General features: G+C 45.4%; 1 protein-coding gene across 3 annotated transcripts in view; it reads right to left on the bottom strand.

Moving 5' to 3' along the window:
• Positions 1-3,315: 3,315 nt before the first annotated feature.
• Bves (blood vessel epicardial substance) overlaps positions 3,316-25,865 on the bottom strand; it is a 36,750-nt gene continuing 14,200 nt past the window's right edge. For all 3 annotated transcript variants that reach the window (NM_024285.3, XM_006512737.3, XM_006512736.4), the window contains exons 6-8: positions 21,883-22,050; positions 20,908-21,049; positions 3,316-6,609 (exon numbers count right to left, since the gene is read on the bottom strand). In NM_024285.3, the coding sequence (NP_077247.1) occupies positions 6,491-6,609; positions 20,908-21,049; positions 21,883-22,050 (429 nt within the window). In that variant the 3' untranslated portion in view covers positions 3,316-6,490. The remainder of the gene's footprint in view (positions 6,610-20,907; positions 21,050-21,882; positions 22,051-25,865) is intronic.

Genomic DNA, 25,865 nt, shown 5'->3' with positions numbered 1-25,865 from the left:
CCTGACATGGCTGCTGGCAGGGGTGTGAGCCTCCTGACATGGCTGCTGGCAGGGGTGTTAGCCACCTGACATGGGTGCTGGCAGGGGTGTGAGCGACCTAACATGGGTGCTGGGAACTGAACTTGGGTTCTCTGTAAGGGTAATACTCTTACCCAGTGAACCTTCTCTCCAGCCCATGGGGTTCTGTTTTGTCTTTTTAATTGAATCTTAGCCATTTTAAGTGAACACTTCCATAGTTTTAAGCCACATGCACATGTGGTCGGTCATATGGCAATGGATAGATTCACTTTGCTTAGGCTATGAAGAGTTTTTTTTTGTTATACAGAGATTATGTTTAGAAATGTAGTATTGTACTTTAGGAAATATGAAAGATGGGTTTTTAAAAAGAAAGCTATGGGGATGGAGTGATTAAGAGCACTGACTACTCCTACAGAGGAACTGGGTTGGGCTTGCATCACCCATGTGCTGGCTTACAACCATCTGTAACTCCAGTTCCAGGGGATCAAATGCCTTCCTCACTCCTCTGTGGGTGCCAGATATAAGGGAAGCACACATCCACAGACTGAGGGCAAAACACTCATGTAAATAAAGATAAGTATTTAAAAAGAAAAATATGTAAGAAAATATATAATACCCCTACATGCAGATAACTGATAACACTTTTATTAATTTTAAGACTAAAAAAAACAAACCTTAAAACTGTAGTCTTATGATCTAGAAATAGCTGTTAGTGGGTTTTGTTGATTTTCTTATAGTCAGATAGCTGTCCATGTGTACAAACATGGGATCTACATTAGATTTACATTGGAGCTCTACTTGACATTGGACAGTTACTTCCTCCTAGATATAGTCTTAGAGCTCTTCTTGTCATACAATGCTTTGTTGTATAGATCAACATGGTTCAAGGTACTAGGGAGATGGGTGGGGCAACAGTTAGAACACTGGGGACCTGGATTGGATTCTCAGCATTCATTTACATGGTGGCTCTTAACCATCTGGTATTTTATTATATACTTTTCTTTATATGTATGAGTGTTATCTTTGCAGTATGTATATGCACGATTTACATGGTGGCTCTTAACCATCTGGTATTTTATTATATACTTTTCTTTATATGTATGAGTGTTATCTTTGCAGTATGTATATGCACGCTTTGGTCTTTTGATGCTAGTTCTTCTACCTGGGATTCTCCTTCCTTCAAATGAGCCTGACTGTGCTCAGCCTGCAAACTAAATGGGCATTCATGAAGAGCTATTTCTGAACATTTGTAGATTCCCCAGGAGCTGGAGATAGCTCAGAGGGCAAGAACACTGCAGAGGACATGGGTTTGCTTCCCAGCCCCGACATGGTAGCTCACAAACTACTTATAAGTCCAGGTCCAGGGGATCAAATGCCCTCTTTTGGCCTCTACAGGTACCAGGCAGACATGCAAGTAAAACACTCATCACATAAAGCAAAATTTAAACAAATGTTCAGAAATAGCTCTTCATGAATGCCCATTTAGTTTGCAGGCTGAGCACAGTCAGGCTCATTTGGAGGAAGGAGAATCCCAGGTAGAAGAACTAGCATCAAAAGACCAAAGCCGGGTAAGCAGTGCACAGGAGGGTAGGGGGACAGAAGACTGGACTCACTGCTTGGCCGCACGCAGGGCAGCTGATCTGACCATGGGCCTGAGGAAGTCTGCTGACCCAGCACCCCTTTATTAGCTCCCTGAGAGGGCTTCCTGTCTGTACCCAGGTGCTCTGAGAAGCGGGAGTTGTACTCTGAGCAGTGGAGAGCAGAATTCACGGCTGCCAGAAGAGCACATTTGAAAGACACATGTCGGGACAAGGCTTCTAAGGGTAGGAGGCTCCCAGAATTTCATAGCAAATCTTTTTAAAAAATAATTATGTGGAGAGAATGTAATAGCTCAGAGGGCAAGAATACTGGCTGCTCCTGCAGAGGACCTGGGTTTGGATCCCGGTACCCACATGGCCGCTCACAAAATAAAAAGTTATAAAAAATTAAAGATATTAAACCTTTTCTGATAGTTTCACTTAAGCGATGAACGTTTGAGGACACCGTGTGTACATGCAACACATCATACAAGTAAAAAACACATTTTAAAATAATTTAATTAAAAAGTTTTGCCTTTTAAGGAACTATAGAAAAGGCTATGTTGTAATGCCTTCAATCCAAGCACTCAGGAAACTAAGACAGGAGGATCATGAGTTGGAAGCCCACCTGAGATGACTAGCAAATCTGGTCAGGGCAGAGAGGGAGGAAGGAAAGAAAGCCTGCAGGTCTGGACTTGCACATTCTGGCTGGAGGCCATGCTGTACTGCAATAGTTCCAGCAGAGGGCACACTACCCACACTATCCACAGTGATTCTTTATATCACCTCGGCTACGATGTGAACATGTAAGCATTTCATATTACTAATAAACCTACCTATGAAATTTCCTAATTGTCATCTGGCAAGGCTTGGTTTTAGTACCCCAGCAGATATTAAAGTATCTTACATAAGACAAGGAAAAAAAATCTGCAGTAATTTACATACTTGAATCAGCACGTATAATGCCCAACACAAAGCAAATGCTGTATAAAAAGCTGTTACACGGTGTCTTAGGGTCTGCTGAAATGTGAAAAAGCTTTCACCTATTCAATAGAGACATAGTTTCACCTATTCAGTAGAGACCTGGAGCTGGAGAAATAGCTCTGTGGTTAAGAACATTGGCTGCTCTTGTAGAGGACCCAGGTTCATTTCCTGTATCCACAGGGCTCACAACTGTCAATAAGTCAGTACCAGGGGGTTCAATGGGCTCTTCTGTCTTCTGTTGTCTTCTGTGGGCACCAGACGTGTGCATGACGCACATACATGCAGACGCTCATACATAAACTTTTTAAAAACCTTGGCGACATGGTGAAATAAATTGAGAAATAAACTTCTTTTTCTAAGAACAAAAATGTCCTCACAGTCCCAGGGAAGGCCCCCGACTCTTTCAAGAGACCCCTGAACTGTTGGACCCTTTAGAACTATAGGGGATGGTCAGGTGTGATGCTCTACCCCAGAAGGGAAACTGCAAAGGTTTTGGAGTTGTGCCCAGTCAGCTGTTGACACTGCCTTGCAGCATCCTCTTACGCTGGCCAAAGGGAGTCAAGAGAGCAGACCCTAGGTCATTTAAACAAAACCAACTGAATATCACTACCACTCAGGGCTGCTCAGCAGAGTGGCTCTCTTAACCTCTGCAGTTAACTGGCCCAAACCTGCTCTCGCGAATGGGGTTAAGATCAAGCCCTAAGTGCAAGAAGCTCAAAACAGAAAAATACACACATTTTTCTAAGTAAAAATTTATTTAATCAAATGACAACGTATGGAGTGAATTTGAACAATAACATTATACTCAGACATACACCTTTAGTATAAAGTGAGTGTGTTATCCATGTGAACGGCACCTGAAAGGCTTCCTATAGTAGGTCTGCAGAAAGCACTTGTGAAATTTGTTATCTTAAAACTAGCTTGCAAATATAAGAGAAAACCTATAAAGAGCACTTACGATCAGTTTCTTTAAATTATAGTATGCACACGGTGTCATCATACCCAGGGTGTTCCAAGGGGCTGTGATATTAAAAAAAAAAAAAAAGTGTGTTATCCCGTGGATAGCAGAACCAAGGCATGAACGCGATCTAGCTTCCACAGAGCTGTCAACTGCTTGCTCGAGACTGAGCCGAGTGGGTGGGAATTCCAACACTCTAGTGGGCAGTAGCAAAGGATGCTGGGAAGCAAGGAAGGGAAGGGGAAAGGAAACTGGCATAGATAGCAGGCTCAGGAGAAATGGATTTCAGTAAAAAGTGAGCCCTAAGGGTGGCACCCTGGGAGTCTGCAGGAGATGTGCACTAAGCCTTAAAGGCAGGACTGGGTGGCTAAGTGCCACCACCATCTAGCTGGGACATTTCCTGGAGGACGTGCCCCAACTTGAGTGCGCTGGGGACAAAGATGTATGCAGGTCACATCAGCTTTTCCTAAAGATTTCTTCCAGCACCCAAGTGCTCAGTGTTTAGGGCATCAATCGGGGGCAGGAAGTGGAAACGCGTGGCTTTGAGTAAAATAAACCAACAAACAAACTCAAAAACCAAAAGGAAAACAACAGCCCCCACAAAACCTTCAGGAGCATAGGTGTTGAGCCTGATCCTAAGGTGGTGGCCTCTGACCCACATCAAGCCTCAGACGACAGATGGTACCTGCCTGTTAAAGCATAACAGGGTGATGGGTGGGGACAGAGAACTCAGAAAGCACTAATAAGGTAACAGAGCACCCATTACGACTAACATAAGATAAACATAGCTGTGCATATGTATAATATCTGTTTTATAAATATAAATGTTCTGGGGGCTTTCAAAATATTCTAAATGACAATTTTCCTTTGGTGTAAATATTATACTCTAGAGTCATATAACTGACTTGATGGGACATTTAAACAAAGATCGGGGGTACAGATAGAATAACTTCTGCAGAGCATTTTCTGAACATTATCTCGGAGCTAACTGAATGCTAAAATCAGAGGAAGTATCCTTTAATCTATTAATGTATGCTTTATACAAAAATACACTTGCTCATCTGTGGCAATGAATCTAAAGTTGTCCGTAGGCCTAACTTGGAACTATTTTCCTGTTCTTTTCTGCTCCTTTGCAGTCAGGTCTATGTGGGAGGGCTATTCAATGGCTCAGAGCTCCTGTTCGCCAAGTCTCTTTGTCGTCCTTGGAGGTCTTTAAAAATAGTTTCATGTTTCTTACTCAGACTAAATGGCTCTCTGAAGATCCCTCGCCACAAGATTCTGATCTTTGTTATCAGTGACACTGATACACACACATTTCTAAATGATTCTAAGTTACCTACTTTTAACTGTGTGCCTTTAAAACAACTCCATTCCCAGCACTACAAATACCTCAACTAGATCCTGGCAGATCAGCAGAGGTAAGCTTTTCTACTATCAGGGGTAGCCAAGTCCGCTGAAGCACCACACATGAAGACTGGTCACAGTGGAATCCGATATTCCTGCCTTCTCAGGGGGTGTTATTTGCAGAATGACTGTAAATTAGCCTTATGTGTGAGTGAGCTAAGTAGTTTCATGGAAATTGAGACTCACCCTATCACATCTTATGTGGATTAATGGACAAAGTGACCCCCTGGTCACTCCAACCTTAAAGCCAAGGCTAAGTCACCACTGCCTTCATTGTTTCAAGATTAAGAACTGTTAAGTGAATTTTTCTTAGCTATGGAACATGATGGGAGGCAGGAGGGGTGGCTTGTATGTTCCAGTTGGTTTGAGCAGATGAAGCAAATGTGAATGACGTGACTAGCCAATCAGTGGCCTTAGCTGGGTGGCCTGTGCGCCACTGTCAGCTGAAGCAAATGATTTGGGCAAAACCTAGTATATCGCACATCCCTAAAAAACGTGACTAGCAGGAATGAAAGATCTATACCAAGGCCCTCAGATCACCACTCCGGTTAGATGCCTCTGGCCTCAGGTAAAGCTCTGCCCCGTGGATTTGCTCTTGACCACAGTTCTGGAAACAGCTGGCCCTTAAATAAATATTCTGTTGTTTGGAGACAAAGTCTTACTAAGTGACCCCAGGTGGACCTCAAACTCTTCATGCTCCTACCTCAGCCTCCCAAGTGCTGGCATTACAGGTGTAAGCCACAGTGTCTGGCTCAGTACATCTGCTTCTGTGATCCCAGAAGCCGACTGAAGGGAAAGCTGGTGCCACAGCCTGTGATATTCACTCAGCCCATCTTTCTTTATTTCTAAAGTAAGGTCTTAACTGTATCTGAAGATGGCTCCAAATTCCAAGACAGAAAGTCTGGTTTAGCTGAGAGTTGGCACTGAGCTCAGAAATGCTTCCACACCTTACCGCAGGTCCAGGCTCCAGAGTCACTGATAAATGGCATGGGATGAGGTCATTCACGGCCCATTCAGATAAAGGCAGTCACTAGCAAGAGATCTGCACCCAACAAGGAGAGTGGCCCCAGTGAGGGAATCACTTCTGGTCTTGGGGTGGGAAACAAGAACAGACAAGTCTTTGTCTAAAATGTGCCATAAAAAAAGTCAATTGAACAAAAGGTAAACTTTTTAATGTTATGTCAGCCTCGATTTCAACTTACATCATTAAAATGATCAGAAGAACAACTCGTTCTAAATTCCCATGACAGAGATGAGAAATGGGCCACAACTTAGAAAAATAAGCGAAAAGGTGTTTGTGTTGATAGCTTTAAGATTAACTAAAATAATATTAATATATCTACTGCAAAAATAGAGCAAGGTCTAGTCAGAAGGCTTGGCTAACACAAGGAGCTGGCTGACAGGACAGGTAGCACACAGCTAGTGTCTGTGGCCCTCCCTCACTTCCCTTCTGGAGGGACTGAAGCAAACCACCCAAAGGTCACAACAGAGTGTGGGACTTCTCCTGCTCACTCATCAGGGCAGCTCCATCGTGGTCACCAGATGCCGCTCAAGGCAACTGATGGACTTTGAGTGCGTCTGGAGACACAAAGACCTCATCGTCATCTTCTACCCCTTCCTCGATTGGCTTCATCTTGGCAGAGGCTCGCTGCTGCGGGGAGGACATGGCTGTAAAGAAAGACAAACTGCTGAATGTACACTGTGCCAGACACCTGGGAAATCCTTCTGGAAACTCAGCACCCTCGAAGTCTCAATCAAGTGGTTTAGTTAAAGCTTTATCATTATCAACTGGCTCTGAAATTATTGTATTAGCATCTTGTAAATTGTGATTTTATTGATACATAAATCTAATTGGTTAACTATAAGCTTTAAGAGTCTTGATTCTACAGGGTAATTAGGTAATTAGGCTGATTGTGGGGTGTGGGGGGCATTGTGTGGAAATGAGAGGTACTCCGGATTTCTGCCAGAGAGATGGCCCAGCGGGGGCTGGAGAGTTAACAGCTGGCAGGACCACCAGGACATAGTGTTGTGGCCCACCAGTGTCAATACTAGAGTGGGACTGTGGCCCAGTGGGGCTGGAGAGTTGGCGGGTCGATTTTTTTTTTTTTTTTAATATTTCCTGCAACTAAGCTGGGAGTGCGGCTCTTAGTGTAGAGAACAGACCTGAGAAGAACCTGCCACCTGTGCTGCCGTAGCATGAACCTCCTAAAGAGGCAGAATTTCCGGGGTGTGTTCCAAGGTCTGATTCAGCTTATACGCTCCACAGTCATACCTTACATCTGACTTCAGCTAATTAATATTGGCCTTGGAAAGTTGTCTAAACAACTATTTCCTTAAAGAACAGTTGTTTTCCTAAACTACAGACTTTTAACAGACTTTTAAATTCGATTTTCTGCCACCGCAAGTTTAGCTACTTCCTGGACTGAAGGAGAGTGATCACAGACATCAGGAAGAAGTGTCAGGTGGGAGAAACAGCCCTGGGGAAAGCGTGCATCCCTAGAGACTTGGTGAGTGGTATGGGACCAAAGAGACAATTCATTCGCCCAAAGCTCATGGTACACCCGCCCTATGATGAACTGTCTGATGAGGGACAGCATACTGCCTAGAGAGACATAAGAACTGTGATCATATTTCTCATGTATGTGTGCATGTGTTTGTGCATTTGTGTCACGGCATTTGTGTGGAAGTCTGGACAACCTACACAAGTTGGTTCTTTCCCTCCAACACTTGGGTCCTGGGGATTGAACTTGGGTCTTCAGGATTGGAGAAAGTGCCTTTACCTGCTGAGACATCTTGTTGGCCCTACCAGCCAGTTTTTATAAAGTAAACTTTTTAGATGTGTGGCAAACTGCTCACATAACAACGGAAGCCCGAATTCCCTTCCTTCCATCGCTGCCTTCAAGGCCAAGATCCATCCTCCAAGAGTCTCTACCTGCCTCACCCTCCCACACCTAGGCCATCCTTTGTGCCCAGCCTCAGGGCTGGCGGCAGTCAGTCAGCTACTGCAGCACAATGTTGGGGAAGGACAGTGGCTGACACTCATCTCTTCAAATGCTTGGGGACAACGATGGGCTGCAGAAGGACCTTAGACAAAGCAGACTGGCCAAACTGAAGTTTTATACACGGTCACTGCTGCTCAGTAAGCAGCCCAGCACTGGGGATGACTACATAGCAAGGAGGAGCAGGCAGGGTACCACGTGTGTCTCAGGCTGCTCCTGAGAGGAAGGCCGTACCAGTGAGGGCAAGATGCTCTGTACGAGATAAAGGCCACGTGGCCAGTGGCCAACACCAGAGAAGCTCAGGAACCGTTTCCCACTGTGCTGCCCCCTAGCTGTGTGACTCGGTAGGGCACATAACTTCTTTGTGAAATAGGTCATGATTGGGCTGACCTGGCAAGTTCTTAGGAGGCGTTGTGCGATTTCTAAGTTCTTAGATCGGTATGGGAAGTAGAATGTTCGCCTTGTTAATGTTTGTGAGAACACGAATCAATAGAGCCCCTGGAGGTCAGTGGTCTAAATGAAAAGAATTATCAGAATCCGTCATTGCCCCAGTAAGAGTGGGGTTTGTGCTTAGACAGCAGTTTGTGTTTCTGCATATCAACTGCCCTGAGAGCAGCAAAGGCTGTCTTTGCCATAGCTTCCATCACAGCCTCTAGTTATGATTGAATCTCATAAAATATTAACTCAGGCTGAGAAGCTGCACGCTCATGAAACCCCGAGGACAGCGCGCTTCAGAGCATCAAACCCAATCAATAGCACACAGCGAAGCCATGGCTGGATATGCACATAGCAAACACACCCAGTTTGTTTTGATACAAGTGGGGCTAATTGAGCTATAGTTTTCAAGACCATTTATCAAGCCAGGGATAATGGCCTATGGCCTGTGAGAACAGAATCTACCTTACAGCCTCTCAATCTCTGGTACCTTCTCATAGAGAGAGAGAAAAAAAAACAATGTAGCTTTTAATGTTCCAATATAATTGGAAATGGCCAAGGAAAACCTTCCAAGAACCTTCAGCTCTTCTGGGAAGGAGTCTTATTCTGTTTCAATAACATCTTCCTGGGAAGACAGTATGGTATCCACTGGGTAACATTAAAAAGGACCAGGACTGGGTGTCTACAGCTGTTCCAACACTCGGGGATCTCAGACAGACCCAGAGGAGGCCTAAGCCCCATGTACAAACTCACTGCTTTTCAAATGCACTCTACCTTTTCTTCCCTGTCTCTCCTTGCCTTCTGTCTGGAATGGCCCCTCCCTACCTCTTTACCTGCCACATTTCTCTCCATTCTTTGAAGAGTTCCTCCATAGGATCCTTCCTAATTCCTTCTACCATCATTCGCCTCAGTCCTGCATCACACTACAGGGTGACGTGTACCTCTCCCTTACTGGAAAACAAGGCCCTTGAAGGTTGTACTCACCACATCCTCTCCCCAGGATAGGCCCCTCATTGTTATGTACGTGTGTGATGACTTAAGAAAATCCCTCCACTAAGCACTCTACAGGAACTGTCAGAAGGTGAGTCTGAGACGGTAGAAGGCACAGGTGGTCCCCACACTGAATCCCAGTCAAGTCCAAGCCCAGTGGTGGGTACCGCCAGCCTTCCTTCTAATTAGGTAGGTCCAATGCTGGTGAAATCTCACTAGGACATCCCTCATCTACCCATGGGTCTCAACTTGGAAAACATTTAAGTCTCTGGTCTTGACCACCACAGGTCTGTGCTGTGCTGGTGTGCAGGAAACATGATGTACCGTTGTGGCTGGGTGCTTGGGACCCTCCCTCCCTGCTGGGCACTAGGACCCTGCCCTCACTGGTGCTGTAAGACTAATGTGACACTGCTTAGCACATGGCCAAGAACTCTGTCTCTAAAGAAAATGTCAGTAAGTAGGGCTTCACAGGACCATCAAATGGCAACGCCTTTTCATCCTCTCAGAGAGAAGATCGAGGAACTGGAAAGTGTCAGCTGCTGTCTTATGTCCGGGAGCTCTAAGCGCTGGGTGTGGCAGTGTGCATGCAACTCCAGCACCTGGGCGGCTGAGGCAGGACAGTTGTGAGTGCAAGGTCAGCCTGGAACATACGGTATGGATTAGATCAATCACACCACCTATTCCCTACCCTCACACACACACACATGCACACACACGCACAGATACACACACATACATACACACATACACAGATACACACACATATACACACACATACACACACACATACACACACACAGATACACACACATACACACACACATATACACACACACATATACACACACACAGACACACACAGAGATACACACACAGACACACACAGAGATACACACAGACACACACACACACACACACACACACACACTGAGAACTAAATGTGGAGATCCAGTCTGACTTATGTCATCCTCAGAACGCAACCCCAGTCTTCAGAGCACTATGACATCCCCACACCACACTAGTATTTCCCCATTATCTTCACATACAAAGACAACCTGATATTATCTGAATGGGTGAAGACTCCGTTCTTCCCCAGGGAGGGAGCCTTTGGACAGTCATCCTAGAAGGACAAACCAGGTACCCTGACAGCCTGACGGGGTTCAACGTGAGCACAGAACTCTGAGACTACGTAGTTTTGTCCTCTGAGTTTGGGAGTGTCACACAGCCCAGTCCTCCGGCAACACTGCTTCCTTGGGTCTCCACTATGGCAGACAGCAAGGGAGGGGAATCAAGCTGGTTACTGCCACCAGCAACTACCCAGTGTCTCTCAGCTGCCCAGCCCCTGGCTAGGAATCAAAGCCTCACAGAGTGCCCACTCTTGCCAATATCACCTCAGCCCAGGCTTCCTGATGCTAGGCTGACAGAGGCTCAAAGGAGACATCACAGTCAGCAACTTGACAGGGTCACCTGGCCTGGCCTAAGAATCTAGCATTGTGAACAACTTGCAAGAAGGCTAGCTTTGAAGAGTGAGGAGGTCACCTGGTCCCTAGAGGGACTCTCAGACTCACAGGGAGAATCTCTAGGTTAGGGGAAAGCTCAATGTCCATTACCATACTGTTGTAAATTATGTTCTTGCCCCTTAAATCTAAAACCACTTTAGAGTATCAGCAAAAAGTACGCATGAGGGGATATCACACTCCAAGGGAACTATATTACACTTCAGAAGTTGAGCCGTAATACAGTCTTCCTACCAGCTTGACTGGGTTTGCATTAACTGTCTACCCTGAGGCATCCCCGAGCGTTTGCCCAGAAGACCCACCTGCCTTTCCTACATGAGAAAGCTGCAGAGGCTGAGGGGTAAATGGGGCACATCTTTCCTCAAGCACCTTTTCCTATTCCCTGCACCCTTCAAGGACGTTTCTTCCAGGTTCATGCCAATCTCTATGATACTTTTCCATTCCAGTTTTGGAGGAGGGAAAATAATTCTTCTACAGCCACAAAATTTCTAGAAAATTGATGCTTGCAGTTTCCTATTTGAATTATATTCATAGTTGGGAGATAGAAGATCTTAACTATAAATGATGGCCAGGAAGAGATCTTTATAGTTATTTTTTTCTAATAGTAATAATTACCTTCTAATTTGCTGTGCAATACAAAAGTTAGCAATTTCCTATAAAATCATATGAAATAAGTAGTCTCCAAATGAACTGCATGCAGTCCAGACAGGGCATAAAACCATCACATAGTTCATGAAGTTGCCTTCACATGACAAAAGATTCCTGCCAACAGAGATCCACACCCTTTCCCATAAGCACCCAGCTCATGGAGAAGGTACAGCCACAGGGCACCTTTGATTGTGACTGGGCCCAGGGTCACAGAGACTCAGGTGAGAGGAGAGAACTGTCACTCTGGGTTGTACTCCTAAGCACAGAAAGAAGACTACAGCAGACATGAGGGACTGAGGCTCAGTCACATTCTGACCCCAACAGGGGACACTTCCACTTGTGCCAGACACCAGAGAGTGACCCAACAGCAAAGCTGTTCCAACTGTGGCTATTGCCTCTCAGTGGGGACCAGAGCACACAGTGAGGTCCCAATGTGTCCTTACAGGCCCTCTGCAAATGGAGACATACTGTGGACACAGGCTCTGTCCTCCACAGACCCTTTTCTGCCTTCCTAAAATCTTTGGTTAGAACCATGGGACTTTTAATGCATGGACCAGAGGGATCAGATGTGGTAGTGAAAGCTGATACCCGGCCAAGGGGAAAGTGAGCGAGGGAAATTCCATTTGTCAGAACCCTGTGCCTATTAAGCTCATTTCTATTTCAGTGTGCTTATAATTACACCAGGACCCAAGGGCCTTTCCTAGGACGAGAGTAAACAGATGATTAGCTGTTCTGAGATCCAGAGTGAAGGTCATGCCTGCTGCCTGGGACGAGGAATGGCCACAAGTCTGAGCTGCAAGGGGGTTATGCTTAGCAATAGGAAGTTCATCTAAAGACTCCTCTTGGATTGAGAAGCAGGTTTTTAGAGACACGACATGCTTGTCATCTGTCAGACGTGACGCTCTTAGGTGGTTCCTCTTCCCCTGTTAACTCTCACGACATTTTCTTAGTTGTTTTCCAAGTGTTATTATGCTTAACCATCTGGCCAACTGCTTTAGCAAGGAAAGTAATTAAAAAACTTCACAAGGGTTAGGACTTTAATTAGATCACACAATTTTTGATGACAAGTGATGAGGAAGGACTTAAAGAGTTCTCATTCATTTCCTGCCTCTATTTATTTATAGACACTGGTTCTCTTTCTTTCTCCTCCTCCCATTTCTCCGACCTCTTCTGTCCCCTCCCCACTTTGTTCCCTCCCTCCTTCCGCTGAGGATCAAACTCAGGGTCTAATGCTAGACAAGTCCTCTACTGAGGTATATTCTCAGCCCTACACAGTTGTTCTTGATTGAGGAGTTTGAATCGAGCCTTTCTGCACAATACTACTGAAAGGTGGTTGTGGCCTTTACACCCAATTTTCCCTTGAAGGATTCAACACTGACACCAGAGAACTCAGGGCAAGGATCCAAGACTAGGGAGAATAGCCAGGACAGATCAGGCTAGTGGCTCTCAGGAAAAGCTTCCTCTAGCTCAAAAGGTCCTTCTCAGGGTACCTGACCAGATGGATGGGTGGTCAGATCCTCAGCCACATGGCACCCTGGGTGAGCAGCAGGAGGCTGAGGAGGAGAGGACAGACAGATCTGGTAGGACAGAGAAGGCAGGTTCCAGGATGACAGCCCTGCCACACCTCCGGAGGAGGCTGGAGGCTAGCTCTGGGAAGAGGTCTTTAAGAAAAGGGATGTGGAGTTGGCTGAGGAAAGTGGGGATAACAGAATGGAAAAGGCGCAAATCAGGAAAAACAGCAACTAAAATTGCCCCCAAACAGCATGGCTCCCACCCAGGGATTGCAAGAAGCAGTAAGTAGTCTCCTCTTAAGGGACAGACAGACTGATCGGGAAGCTGGCCGACACTAGAGAGTCAGTGTACAATGTTTTCTCCTATCACCTTCCTGGCAGGGGAAGGGGTCCACAAGTGACGCCTGTGTCCTTCCTTTTGGCTAACAGACCGTGGAGACAATGGACCCTGAGAAATTGGAATGTCCCCAGAGGTGGCATGGTGGGGAAAGGAAGAGGCTGTGGCCCTACTGGCCAGAGGAAAGGGAGTCCATGCCTTTGACAATTTGTCAGAGCATCCTACAGGAGAACCTGGGGCCAAGAAGACGAAGACTAGACTGAGAGCGATGCATATCTCCTGCCCTCTCTTTAAACCTAAACCTCTGGCCAGGACGCAAAGGTGATCTGGGGAGGTGTCACTGGACCGCTCCCTCTTCTTCCCAATGTGACAGCATTGATGAGATCTCCTCCCTCTGCTTTTCAGTGTGAACTGTCTCTAACTGGCCTGTTGAGGGCAGGAATCTGAGCATGGCTTGTTAGGACTCCAGGGCTCAGGTCTCCCCACTCCCAACCCCCCCCATCCGATCCCCCAACCCACACAAACAGTCTCAAGGGAAAGCAAGGCACACAACTGCTGGAGAGTGAAAGTGCCAAGCAAGCTGCAGCATTGCAGCATGCAGGGCCAGTAAGGCAGGGCGGGGGAGTCTCTGATGCTATTGCACAGTAGAACAGCCAACTGTGCAACAAATACTGCAACGTGGCTAGAAGAGAGGGTTCTGAAGTTCTTAACCCAAACCCAAGATAAATACTCAGCCTTCCTAATGCTGTGACCCCTTAGTACAGTTCCTCATGCTGGGGTGACTCTCAGCCATAAAATTATTTCGGGGCTACTTTATAACTGTAATATTGCTAATGTTATGAACTGTAATGTAAATATCTGATATGCAAGGTATCTGATATGTGACCCTCGAAGGGGTCCCAACCCAGTTGGAGAACAGGTGATTTAAGGTGAAAGCCAATCCCACTGTGCACATGTACATCGCACAGCTCATATGCATAGACAGATGTTACATGCCCATCAAAAATAAATCTTAGGTAACATAGCTGCAGGGCCAGAACTTGGGAGGCGGAGACAGGAGATCAAGAGGTGGGGTGGACTTTATCTACAGAAGGGGTTTGAGGCCAGGGGAGGCTATGTGACCTTGTCTCAACAAACAACAAATAAACAACCCCAACCCCCTCCAAACAATCCAAATGTTTTAAAGTTGATGGGATAACTCTTATATTATGTACAAGAGGAAAATAATATATTTGTACTTGATATGACACAGATCTCAGAAATAACAAATGTAGGCAGAACCTGCTACCTGGTTCTGCATAAACCATAAAGCCAATGTTACAAAGCAGAGTAGATTTAGCTGTAGTTATAAGAAAGAATGTGCAGCAAACAGGAGACTTTCGGAATAAAACCAGGAAGCCCAACAGTTTGAAACGAGGGACTAGGAAGGGTTGCTGTGTCCGTTACCTTCTTCATTTTCTGATAAAAGTCTACATCAACAGCAAAGAGGAGGGCTGACTTTGGGAGGACTAGGGAGGGACAGTCCCCTGTGCTGCAGAAGGCACAGTGGCAGGAGCAAGAGGCTGCTGGTCACATTGCTTCCAATGTCAGGAAGCAGAGAGAAGACAGAAAATGGGGCTAAACTCGAGAGTTTCAAGGACATGCTTTCTCCAGTGAAGCATCTTACAACCTTCCAGACCTGAGCATCTTACAACCTTCCAGACCTGAGCATCTTACAACCTTCCAGGCCTGAGCATCTTACAACCTTCCAGACCTGAGCATCTTACAACCTTCCAGACCTGAGCATCTTACAACCTTCCAGGCCTGAGCACCAGCTGGGAACCACACGCTCAGACACTTGAACCTCTGGAAGGCATCCCATATCCAAACCACAAAAGGTAGAGATGCCAATGTCTGCATGTTTTTCTACACGCAGAGAGAAAAGGGAAGGGAGTTTGACTGTATCACTTGATGCTCCAAAGTGAACTCTGAACACTAAAATCTATAGACATTACCAACCTCAGCAGCAAGAGGAAGGGGTTAGAAGTGAGCCAGATTAGGTCAGAAGAGGGTGTAAAAGAATAAACCAGGGCTGGTGAGAGGGCTCAGTGGGTAAGAGCACCCGACTGCTCTTCCGAAGGTCCAGAGTTCAAATCCCAGCAACCACATGGTGGCTCACAACCATCCGTAACGAGATCTGACTCCCTCTTCTGGAGTGTCTGAAGACAGCTACAGTGTACTTACATATAATCAATAAATAAATCTTTAAAAAAAAAAGAATAAACCAATAAGTAACAGCGAATTACTGAGCACATTGAACAATAGTTTCTTGGGAAATGAGCTAAAGTAAAACTGGAAGAGATCAACTTTATATTATAAGATTTCCTCATTTGCTATAAAGTATCTATGTCTAAATACTAACCTAATTTTCTTTTCAGGGTCTTGTTTCATAGCTCAGGCTGGCTTCCATCTTGTTATCCTTCTGCCTCTACCTCTCAAATTCTGGGATTACAGGGATGCACCTCAACATCTGGTAGGTTTAACCTTTTTATTTAATTAAATGGAGTCAGAGAGGAGGCTTTTAAAATGTATGGGTTTATGTGGACGTCCTCTTTGCTAGGTGTATGGTGCATATACATGTTTGTGTGTGCACACATAAATACATATGTGTGAAGGTGAGAGATCAAACTGTGGGTGTCCTCCCTGAATGAGGACATCAACAAGCATGCTAATGTGGCAAAGGGAAGTCTCATGAACTAGAAAAGAACAGGTAAATAATAGATGTCCGGAGAAGCTCTCAGGATCTGCCTGTTAGTGCCCCCACGGCTCTGGGGTTACTGATACACATACGCAGGCTTTTTAATGTGGGTGTTGAGGTCCAGACTCAGGACTGCATTCCTGCACAGCGGACACCTTATCAACTGAAGCATCTCTCCATCACGCCTCTGAACTTTTTCATTAAGAGGACTAACCATATGAATTCCTTGTATTGCCACTCTACAAGCTGAGAAAGTACTATGTGGGAATAGTGGTCAACCATGGGACCGAGGAGGACAGGGGCCACATTGCCATACCACATCCCCTGCTGGCTGGGGATCAAGCAGAAGAGGTAAACATCACGTGTCTCCATTCTAATGGGACAACAAAAAGTGCTGTAAGGACTAAACTCACTAAAAAGTCAAGCTATGCCAGCTGGCACAGCAGGCTAGAGGCCCCTGAGTAAGTGTGTGCTCAAACTGATGAGAATGGCCTGCAGGATGAGAAGCAGCCCAAGACCCTATATCGAACTCAGTCACCTGACCACAGCCAGGCGACTTCCCCAAGCTGCCCCTTCCTCATCTACAATGCTCCTCCACACCCACCCTTCAGCTCTCCTCCTGTTGCCTCCTGTCTGTCACACCTGCCATTTCTCCGGATAATTTACAGAGCCCCTGTTTGTAAGTCTGCTGTTGTTCTCGGTGGGCCTGGTGACGGATCTGAGCTGAGCAGATGGTTTCAGGAAGGCAGCCTGGAAATGGAGAATGCTTCACAGAAGCTATCCCAGGTAATAGACTGATGAGATTTCTATGACAAGCTCATAAGGCAGGCCTGAACTACTGTCTGCAGGCTGGAATACTGACGAATGAGAACGTAGCACATCTACACACACTCGCTCCTGGGCTAGACTGCCTGGTGTACCAGCCTGACGCAAAGCAAAGGCCTTTTCCTCTGTAAGAAATCTCTTATTTTGTAAAATCTTTAATAGCATCATAAAAAGTCATTCTATTTCAGGGGGAATAAAGGTTTTAAATAACAAACTCATTCGAAGAAGAGTCCCAACTGATATTATCCAAATTATCTGGATTTGAAAAACAGAAACTAAACAACTATTATTTACTTAAAACAAAATTCTGCAACTTTCAAGGAAATGTAGCAAGCTCTCCTGTTGCTATGAGGATACACTCACTCGTAGCATCATTGCCACTACAGTTAATCTGAGTGAGAGACAGGAGGACGGAGTCTCTCAAACACAGACGACAGTAGGGAGCTGAAGTCAGAAGACAAGATGGCCAGTTCCCCTTACAGTGAAGCATACCGACCAGCCAGCAGAGAGCAGCCAGTTCACACTTACCTACGGGACAGCATTACTCACACTTTGACACTTCGGCTAGTTTGACCCTTCTCTTCCATCTCACAATTACACATGCAAACTGGAAACACATCCAATGAAGCAACAGGAGAGTCCAAAGAGTTAACTGGATTCTGAGCCACTGAATAGCAACAGGACCGAATTTTCCTCAAGCTATCACAATGCCTTTTACCCTTGAGTGAGTGACATTTGGGAGCAGGACATGGAATCTGTGTGATAGAGCATTCAGATCTTGCTGTGAATCTGGCTTTGAGACATGTATAAAAAAACAGAGCGCAATCTATGCAGTGGGAGTGGCAGTAATTTCCCTGAAATGGTTCGTTTCACGTCTCTTCACCTCATTGTGGACTGCCTTTCCGCTTCACCCCGCATCTGCCGTGGAATGCTGTGAAGTATGCCTGTAGTGTTATACCACATCCTGGCCAAGATCTTTAAAAATAAAGTCCCCACAGTCCCCATGCATGTTGGACTGAGCGGAGCTACTGTTGGACAGATATACAAGACCACTGCTACCACCCCACAAGGCATGAGCAGCAGAATCCCAGAATACAGAGAGTGCCAGAGCCTCCCCATCCAAGAAGCTGGTAGAATAACCACACAGGTATCACCTGAAATGTGTTCAAATGTGACCTCCCAAGCAGGACGGCTGCATCAGGAGCTATCCCACAGTTCAGGAATCTGTAAGAATCAATGTTCTAGGGCTGGAAAGTGGGCAGAGAAGGGGTCACCTGACATTCACAAAGCCCTGAGTTTAATCCCTAGCACTGCATGAAATCAGGTTTGGTGGCACTCATCTATAAATCCACAATTTGGAAGATACAGGCAGGAGAAAGAGTTCAAGGCCAGTCTGGGCTACCTGTGACCCTGTCTCAAAAAACAAAAACAAACAAACAAACAAACAAAACAAACCAACCCACCAACCAGACAGACAAAAAGTCCACAGGAATTTAAAAAGAAATCAATATTCTATCGGCCAAAGAATTTTTAAAGGAGAAGCAGAGAAGCCCCTAAACTACAAGACTGGAAACACACACACATACACACACAAACACACACTCATACACATACAAACATACATACACACATATGCACACACAAACACATACAAATACACATATATACACACAAGCACATACATAGACACACACACACACACACACACACACACACACACACACACACACACGTACAGCTACCTGCTGACATAGTAACTGCTCTGGCTGGTTCAGATCAACCAACCACAAGGCACCAGTTAGATGGTACTTGCATCTTTTTTTTTTTTTTTAAACAGAAATAATTTTGAAGCCGAACCTGTTTGGAAATGGCAACTTCCCTGTTTCTGAAAACTGTTCAAACTATTTATCAGAATGTTGGGATAGACCTAAAATGACTATGACAACCCGTGAAAAGCAGAGCCAGAAAAAAGCTTCAAGGACCCGGGTCAGACTCAATGACTGACTGGTCAAAGTTATAAATTATCCACAGGTTTACCTGGCGGGTCAACTATCCCACCCACCAGGGCTCACAGTGACAATCAGGCGCGCTCCATCTTGCCTAAGCCCAGTTGCTTAAATCCCTCTGCCACTTAGCTAGCTGGGATTTCGTCCTGTGTCCTTGACCATCGACAAATCCCACCCCTTATCTTTTCCAAAAGCTGGTGTTGTAACATTAGCTTGTATGCCCAAAGGCTTTTGCTGAGGACCAACGGGTCTTACAAGCACTGAGTTTTACATTCAGACTACATCCTTAAATCTGTATCCCAGCAGGGACTGAGGTGAGCTATGAGTACTGAGTACTCAGGTAGCACTAAGTACTACCAAGTTCCTCATCTGAAAAGTTAATAGTCTCTGGGTAGAACAGGGCACTGTCAAGATACCCACTCACCAGCCCTGCCGCACAGCAGCAGAACTCACTGGCCGCCCACGGGGGTGGTGCTGCTGGCTAACTGGTACCCACTGTCAAAGGACATGCACCTGCCAGTCTGGGGTGGGGCTTTAGGGTGTCTTTCCTCTGCCACAGCCATGGTAGCTGCCCTACAAGTGCTCCCTCTGGCCAGGTTCCTGAATAAGGAAAGCCTGGCAGAAGCCTCGGGTAACACCCTAAATTAAGCCGCAGTGGAGTAAAACACAGCCATCTTTGATTTCTCATGGGTGTTGCACTTTCTGTCCCCAGTATGTTTCTATCTCCACTTTGGTTTGGAGTTTGTGTCTGATCGAGTCAAAACTCTGCATGGCATATGAAAAAGTCCACTTGGTCCTTTCGCTAGTTTTTGACAAACAGCAAGGTCTTCGGTAAAAGACGCCCTTCCTACATGATCAAAGACAGGATTCTATGTAAACTTCATTAAATAACTATTATGTTTACCCTTCCAACCTGACTCTGTTGCTTCCTTACCTCCCTATTTTTGTTTAGAGTGGTACACATAAGCATCTGCGCCTAGCTGCTTCTCAGGTCTTACCATGTCATCTGAAATTTCTATGGTTTATGTGAATGCTTTTCTTTCCTTCTTGTTAATCTTGTGTAATTCTCAGGACAGGCCAGAAGAAAACCCTAGAAAGGAAGGGAGAGTCTCCTGTCTCTCCCAAATGCTAGAAATATGGCCTGGTAAATTCCAACCCCTTTTCCCTGTGCAAAATTTAGAATCTTATCCATCTCATGTAGGAAGGACATTCAGACACATGACCATTCACACTGACAGTGCTGAGTGAGGGTTGAATTTTCAGTTTCTTTGCTTGGGAGCATACCTGGACATATGAAGAGTTTTTTTTTAAGTTTTTGCAAGAGAAGAATGTGCCTGCCTCTTCACAGAGTCATATCATAATCCAAAGCTCTCCTACTTTCAAAATAATTCTTAAATTTCAAGAAACAAATTCTTAAAATAATTTAGTTTCTTTCGTTTTACTAGTTTTGCACATCTGTGTGGCTTGTGTCATCTATGATGGTACGAAGCATATGGGAGAGTCTTGGTAGCTTCTTCGTAGTGTACAGATGTTACTCACATGGGTGCTGAGTGAGTACCTTCAAGAACACCCTGAAGCCTGCTCGCTTTTTAACTCTTGGGTACACACTGAGATGAGCAGCCAGCCATCAGCTGCCCATAATCTCTCACACACTGCTGTGCCTGCCTTTCACTAGAGCTAAGAGAACCACAACATCAAGCAGCCACCCAAACACATGGACCCATGCACACCCTGCGGCGGCCAGAATGTAAGCCAAATATACGGCCAAAGAAGTGAGCAGTTTCAGAAGCCGACTTAATAAGAGCTCTAAAGCTGGACTTTGGTCTATATCAAACACAGGGGCATCCTTTTCTCTAGGCTACCAAACTGTTACTTGAACAGTAATTTATCTGACCAGTATGTTCTGACACCCAGTGATATGTATCAGAGCGGCAGAGAGAGCCAGCACTGTGGGAACTCACGGAGAGACGCCGTGCTGGAGGAGCCCCGCAGAAAGTGGTGCAGGCCGTCCTCGCCGTCGCTGGAGCTGGTGATACTGTTCCTCATCTCCAGCATGGAGATCTGTGTGCAGAGGCTCATCTGGGGCTCCAGCTTCTTAACTTTCTACAAAGCAGAGTCCCAAGATGTCTGACATTTACAGCGGTCCAAGCATATATTCCCTCTAAGCAGCAGGCAGCATCCTTTGATATTGGTGCCCGAAAAAGGGAGTGATCAATTGCTCTAAAATGTTATGTTGTGGCTTTTATTATTAGCTATTACTTTAAAGACATTATTCTAAACTTATAAAGATGAATAATCTATGTATTAATCTGAAATAGTGAGCAAACCCTTCTTGCTTTCTTGTGGTGTTAGGGATCAAACTCAAGGCCTCACACGTAACAGGCAAGCGCCTCCTGCTGAGCTTCAGCCCCAGCCTTAACTTAAGCTGAGAGGCACCTGAAGGGGACCCAATGGGACCTTCACATTCATTGTTCCTAGTAGGTAGTACATGTCACCGGAAAAATGTTTTAAAAGTTCTCATCTGTAACTGCTTTCATTTCCTTCTCTACAAATGCAGAAAACCAAGCTGCCCAAAGCTCTGAAAGGTCATTTTCTCCTGATCTCTGGAAGACACCAAGGCTAAAATGTCGACTATTAGTCTTACTTCCTGGAATACTGCCTCTCCATGCCTCTTCCATGCCCACAACCTCCCCGTCTCCTTAGATTGCTTGAAGACTTTAGGTAAGGAGAGTACCCATCCCATAAATGTTACTCCGTAACAGTTAGGCCAAGCTATGGCAATGATAGGAATTGCCAGATATCCTTTGCTTTCAAGAAAGGACTTGCTAAAGAGTCTCTCCGTTATAACTAACACGTCTGAAGTTTATGAATACTTTGTGAAAATTCAGGAAAATATACATATGTCTTACCCCACCCCCAATCAAAAAAGCACTTACCTTATCATTTAAAGTAGGGTCATTCAGTGAGTACAGCTTATTTGTAATGTCTTTTCCTATAAGGTACCTAAAAATTTCATACAGAAAAGGCTCTGACTCCAGAAAGTAAGTCAGTCTTTCTCTTGACCAGCATAAGAACCTGCAGTTATCATCTGCAACAATGGTGACCTGTTGAGAAAACAAACACACTGTAAAAGTTATTCATATCATAAGTCTATATACATAAGTTATGAGTTTGTTAAACTGACAGAAGAAAAGAAGCTAGCAGACACTACCATAGAAATGTTTGTCAAGCTGGACAGTGGTGGTGCACACCCTTAATACCAGCACTTAGCGTCTGCAAAGGCAGATGGATCTCTGAGTCTGAGGCCAGCCTGGTCTACAGAATGAGTTCTAGGACGGTATACAAAGAAACCCAAAAAGGAGAAAGATGGAAAGAAGGAAGGAAGAAAGGGAGGAAGGGAGGGAGGGAGGGAGAGAGGGAGGGAGGGGAGGGGAGGGGAGGGGAGGGGAGGGGAGGGGAGAGGAGGGGAGAGGGGAGAAGAGGAGGGGAGAGGGGAGAAGAGGAGAGGAGAGGAGAGGAGAGGAGAGGAGAGGAGAGGAGAGGAGAGGAGAGGAGAGGAGAGGAGAGGAGAGGAGAGGAGAGGAGAGGAGAGGAGAAACATCTGTTAAATTAGTTATAACCTACCACACTCCATAAAATTATATTTAAAGGCAACAATCTATCTATAGGCTAAATCCAGGCAACTTCTCTGTGTTTTATTGCTTGGTTTGTGTGGTCTCAGAACTGAAGAATGGCCATCGTGTCAATACTGCTGTGGATGTTGCAATAGGATATTTATGAAAAAAAATATTTCTTTACCTGCTGTTTACAATGAGGTTTAAAGACATGCTGATGTGAGGGCTCCTGTGTCTTCAGGTCTGAATGTCTGGCTTCGATAGAGGTCTACCTACACTCACACCAAAGATCTGACAGACAAGCACAGGCTCTGTTGACAGTGAAATCCATTTTACATCCTCAGCACTAAACCAGTGTCTGTGCCATCTGGAGACTGATAAAAGCTTGTTAGATTGACCCGAAGTCTTACCTGGGACCCAGAACATATATTCCCAAAAGGGAATTCTTTTTGGACACTTTAAGGATTTCAGGAGGATTTAAGTCTACCAAGAATAAAAATGGAAACTCCAGCTTCCCAGGACCGTTAATCAATGAGCTGAAACGGAAGCTTAGTGGGTCAATGTTTGCAGAAAAATAGTCTACATTTAGTACGTCACAAGAGGGTTTCATGAAAAGCAAGCACACCTGGATTCAAGAAATGCAGCAGTAGCTTTTGGAACTCCACAGAACATCCAGTGACACTCTTTATCAGTGTATATATTATGACAAAGGCACTTCCTGACCAAGGCCACTCAGGGTACTGCAGTTACAATGGTTAATAACAAAAACAGGATCCAGGGCTGAAGAAATGGCTTAGTGGTTTAAAAAGCTTGTTGCTCGGCATAGATGGCCAGACACCAGAGGCTGGATAGTTCAGAGATCCAGGATAGAACCAAACATAACTGGAGAAGAAAAAGTCAATGAAATGATTCCTAATGATATTCTGCTATACTCACAGATTAGTGCCTAGCCTATTTGTCATCAGAGAGGTGTCATCCAACAACTGATGGAAGCAGATGCGAGACTCGTTGCCAAACACTAGGCGAGGCGGAGCTTAGGGGGAGAATGGGTGGTAGGAACCAGAGGGTGGAGGAGACCACAAGAACATGGCCCACAGAATCAACTAAGCAGGGCTCATAGGGGCTCACAGAGACTGTGCCAACAATCACAGACCCTCTATGGGCCTGAGTTAGGTCTGGTTGTGTAGCTTAGCGTTCTTGTGCGACTCTTAACAGTGGAGTGGGGTGGCTGGTGTCTCTGACTCTTTTACCTGCTCTTGGGAACTCTTTCCTCCTACTGGGTTGCCTTGTGCAGCCTTCATATGAAGGTTTATTTTGTAACTTGTTATGCTGGGTTTGACTGATATCTGGGGAACCTGCTCTTTTCAGAAGGGAAAGAGAGGAGGAGTGTATCTGGGGGAGAGAAAAAGAGGGAGAGGAGGGACTGGAGAGAGAACTGTTGCTCTTCTAAAGGACCTGAGTTCAGTTTCCATTACCAACATCTGTGACTTCAGTTCTGGGACGCCTGATGGCCTCCTTTGGCTTCCACGGGCACTCACATGTACATGTGTACACACAGACACACACGAATTTTTTAAAGAATAGGACCTAAGAGGGGCCAGGTATAGTACCCTATGCCTGGAATCCTAGCACTCGTGAGGCTAAACAGAAGGATGATGAGGTTGGAGCCAGCCTAGGCTATACAGAGAGTGCCAAGCCAGGCTGAGCACCATAATAAGATACTGTCTAGAAGAGAAAGCTAGGAGAGCTGGCAGATTGGCTCAGTGGGTGTGCCATGTAAGCAGACAAGATCCTTGTTTTAAGAGTATGGCTGTTTTGCCTACATGTATGCCTGTGTGCCTCAGTGCCTGGTTCCATGGACTCCAGAGAGAGCATGAGATCTCTGGAAGTTGAGTTACAGACCGTGTGAGCTGACATGTGGGAACTAGGACTTGAACTGACGTCCTTTTGACACCAGCACCATCCCTTCAGCCCGAAGACACTCTTCTCTTTAAATCCAGCTGAAATTTAACGTTCGTTTACTTCACAAGAGCACAGACATGTTTTTCTAAGGCCTCTCCCTCAATGTGAACGGAACTGATTTTCAAGTTTTGCAGCAACGGGGCAGGCAACTGACCATGGGTGAACACATCAGCAGCAGACAGAGTCAAAAGAAACGTGTTTATCAGAAATGCTTACTCGATACACAATAGCTGAATGAAGAAAAAGAAACACAGCAACACACTGCTTCTTTATTTTGTAATACTGATACTGAAGACCCTGTCAACTGCTGTACATGGGACTCTGATCTGCAAGCCCCCCAACAGCAAGTGCTAAAGACAATGAACTTTGGGAACCGTTTTCTTAGCCTTGTCAGCCTGCCTGTAGCATTAGAATTACCAAGGGACGTTCTATGCTGCCTGACAGTTTTTCTCTTTCCCCCTATTATACAATTCATCATCACCCTGACCATAGAATGAGTATAAAGAAACAACAGCCTAGAGTAGCGGTACAGGCCTATAATACCAGCACTAAGAATGCTGAGGCAAGAGGACTATCACTGGTTCAAAGACAACCTGGACTATATTGAGCTCAAAGCCAACTTGGGCTACATAGTGGGACCACGTGTCAAAAGACAAACAAATAATAAAGAGTTGAAGGTGTAGCTCACCCTAGCATGCACAAAGCCCTGGCTTCTATGTCCAGTACCACATGCAGAGTGTAGTGGCATCGCCTATAATCGCAGTACCCAAGGGGCAGACACAGGAAGAGCCAAAGTTCAAATCCTTGGTCACACAGAGTTCAAGGCCAGCCTGAGATATGTGAAATCCTGCCTCAAACAAAGTAATCCAAAGGACATGAGTGCTCCCGGAGAAGGACTGGACCATGCCCAGGAAGATGCATAGCACCCTGATGTGCAATGCTAGAAAAATCCTACGGAACGGCTACTTTTCGCTGGAGTATCTGGCCACAGAAATGTTTTGTAAACAGTCAAAGCACAGCCTCTCCCTGGGTTTATTCTGACGAAGTTGGCTCTAAGTGTTCTAGGCACAGATTTGACGGCAGGGTAGCTCTTGGCTACTGACAATCACAAAATACCACAAAATGACAAAATTCCACACCCGGTGCCAAGGAAAGCTGGTGGAGACTAGGGAAGATGGATTCATGTTTTCATCATGTTCTTCTAATCTTCACACTAGTTAGGAATAATTCTCGACTACTAAAGCCCAGTCCCCCAATCGAAGAAAACCCTTTTGCAGGTAGTAACTTTTCGTTAGCTTACTTATAAACATAATTTGGAGTCCAGTGGAAAGGGAGTTCATATT

Source organism: Mus musculus, chromosome 10, assembly GCF_000001635.26.
Source record: "Mus musculus strain C57BL/6J chromosome 10, GRCm38.p6 C57BL/6J".
NCBI lineage: Eukaryota > Metazoa > Chordata > Mammalia > Rodentia > Muridae > Mus > Mus musculus.
The sequence above is the reverse complement of the archived record's forward strand: the minus strand, read 5'-3'. Positions and strand labels throughout refer to the sequence as shown.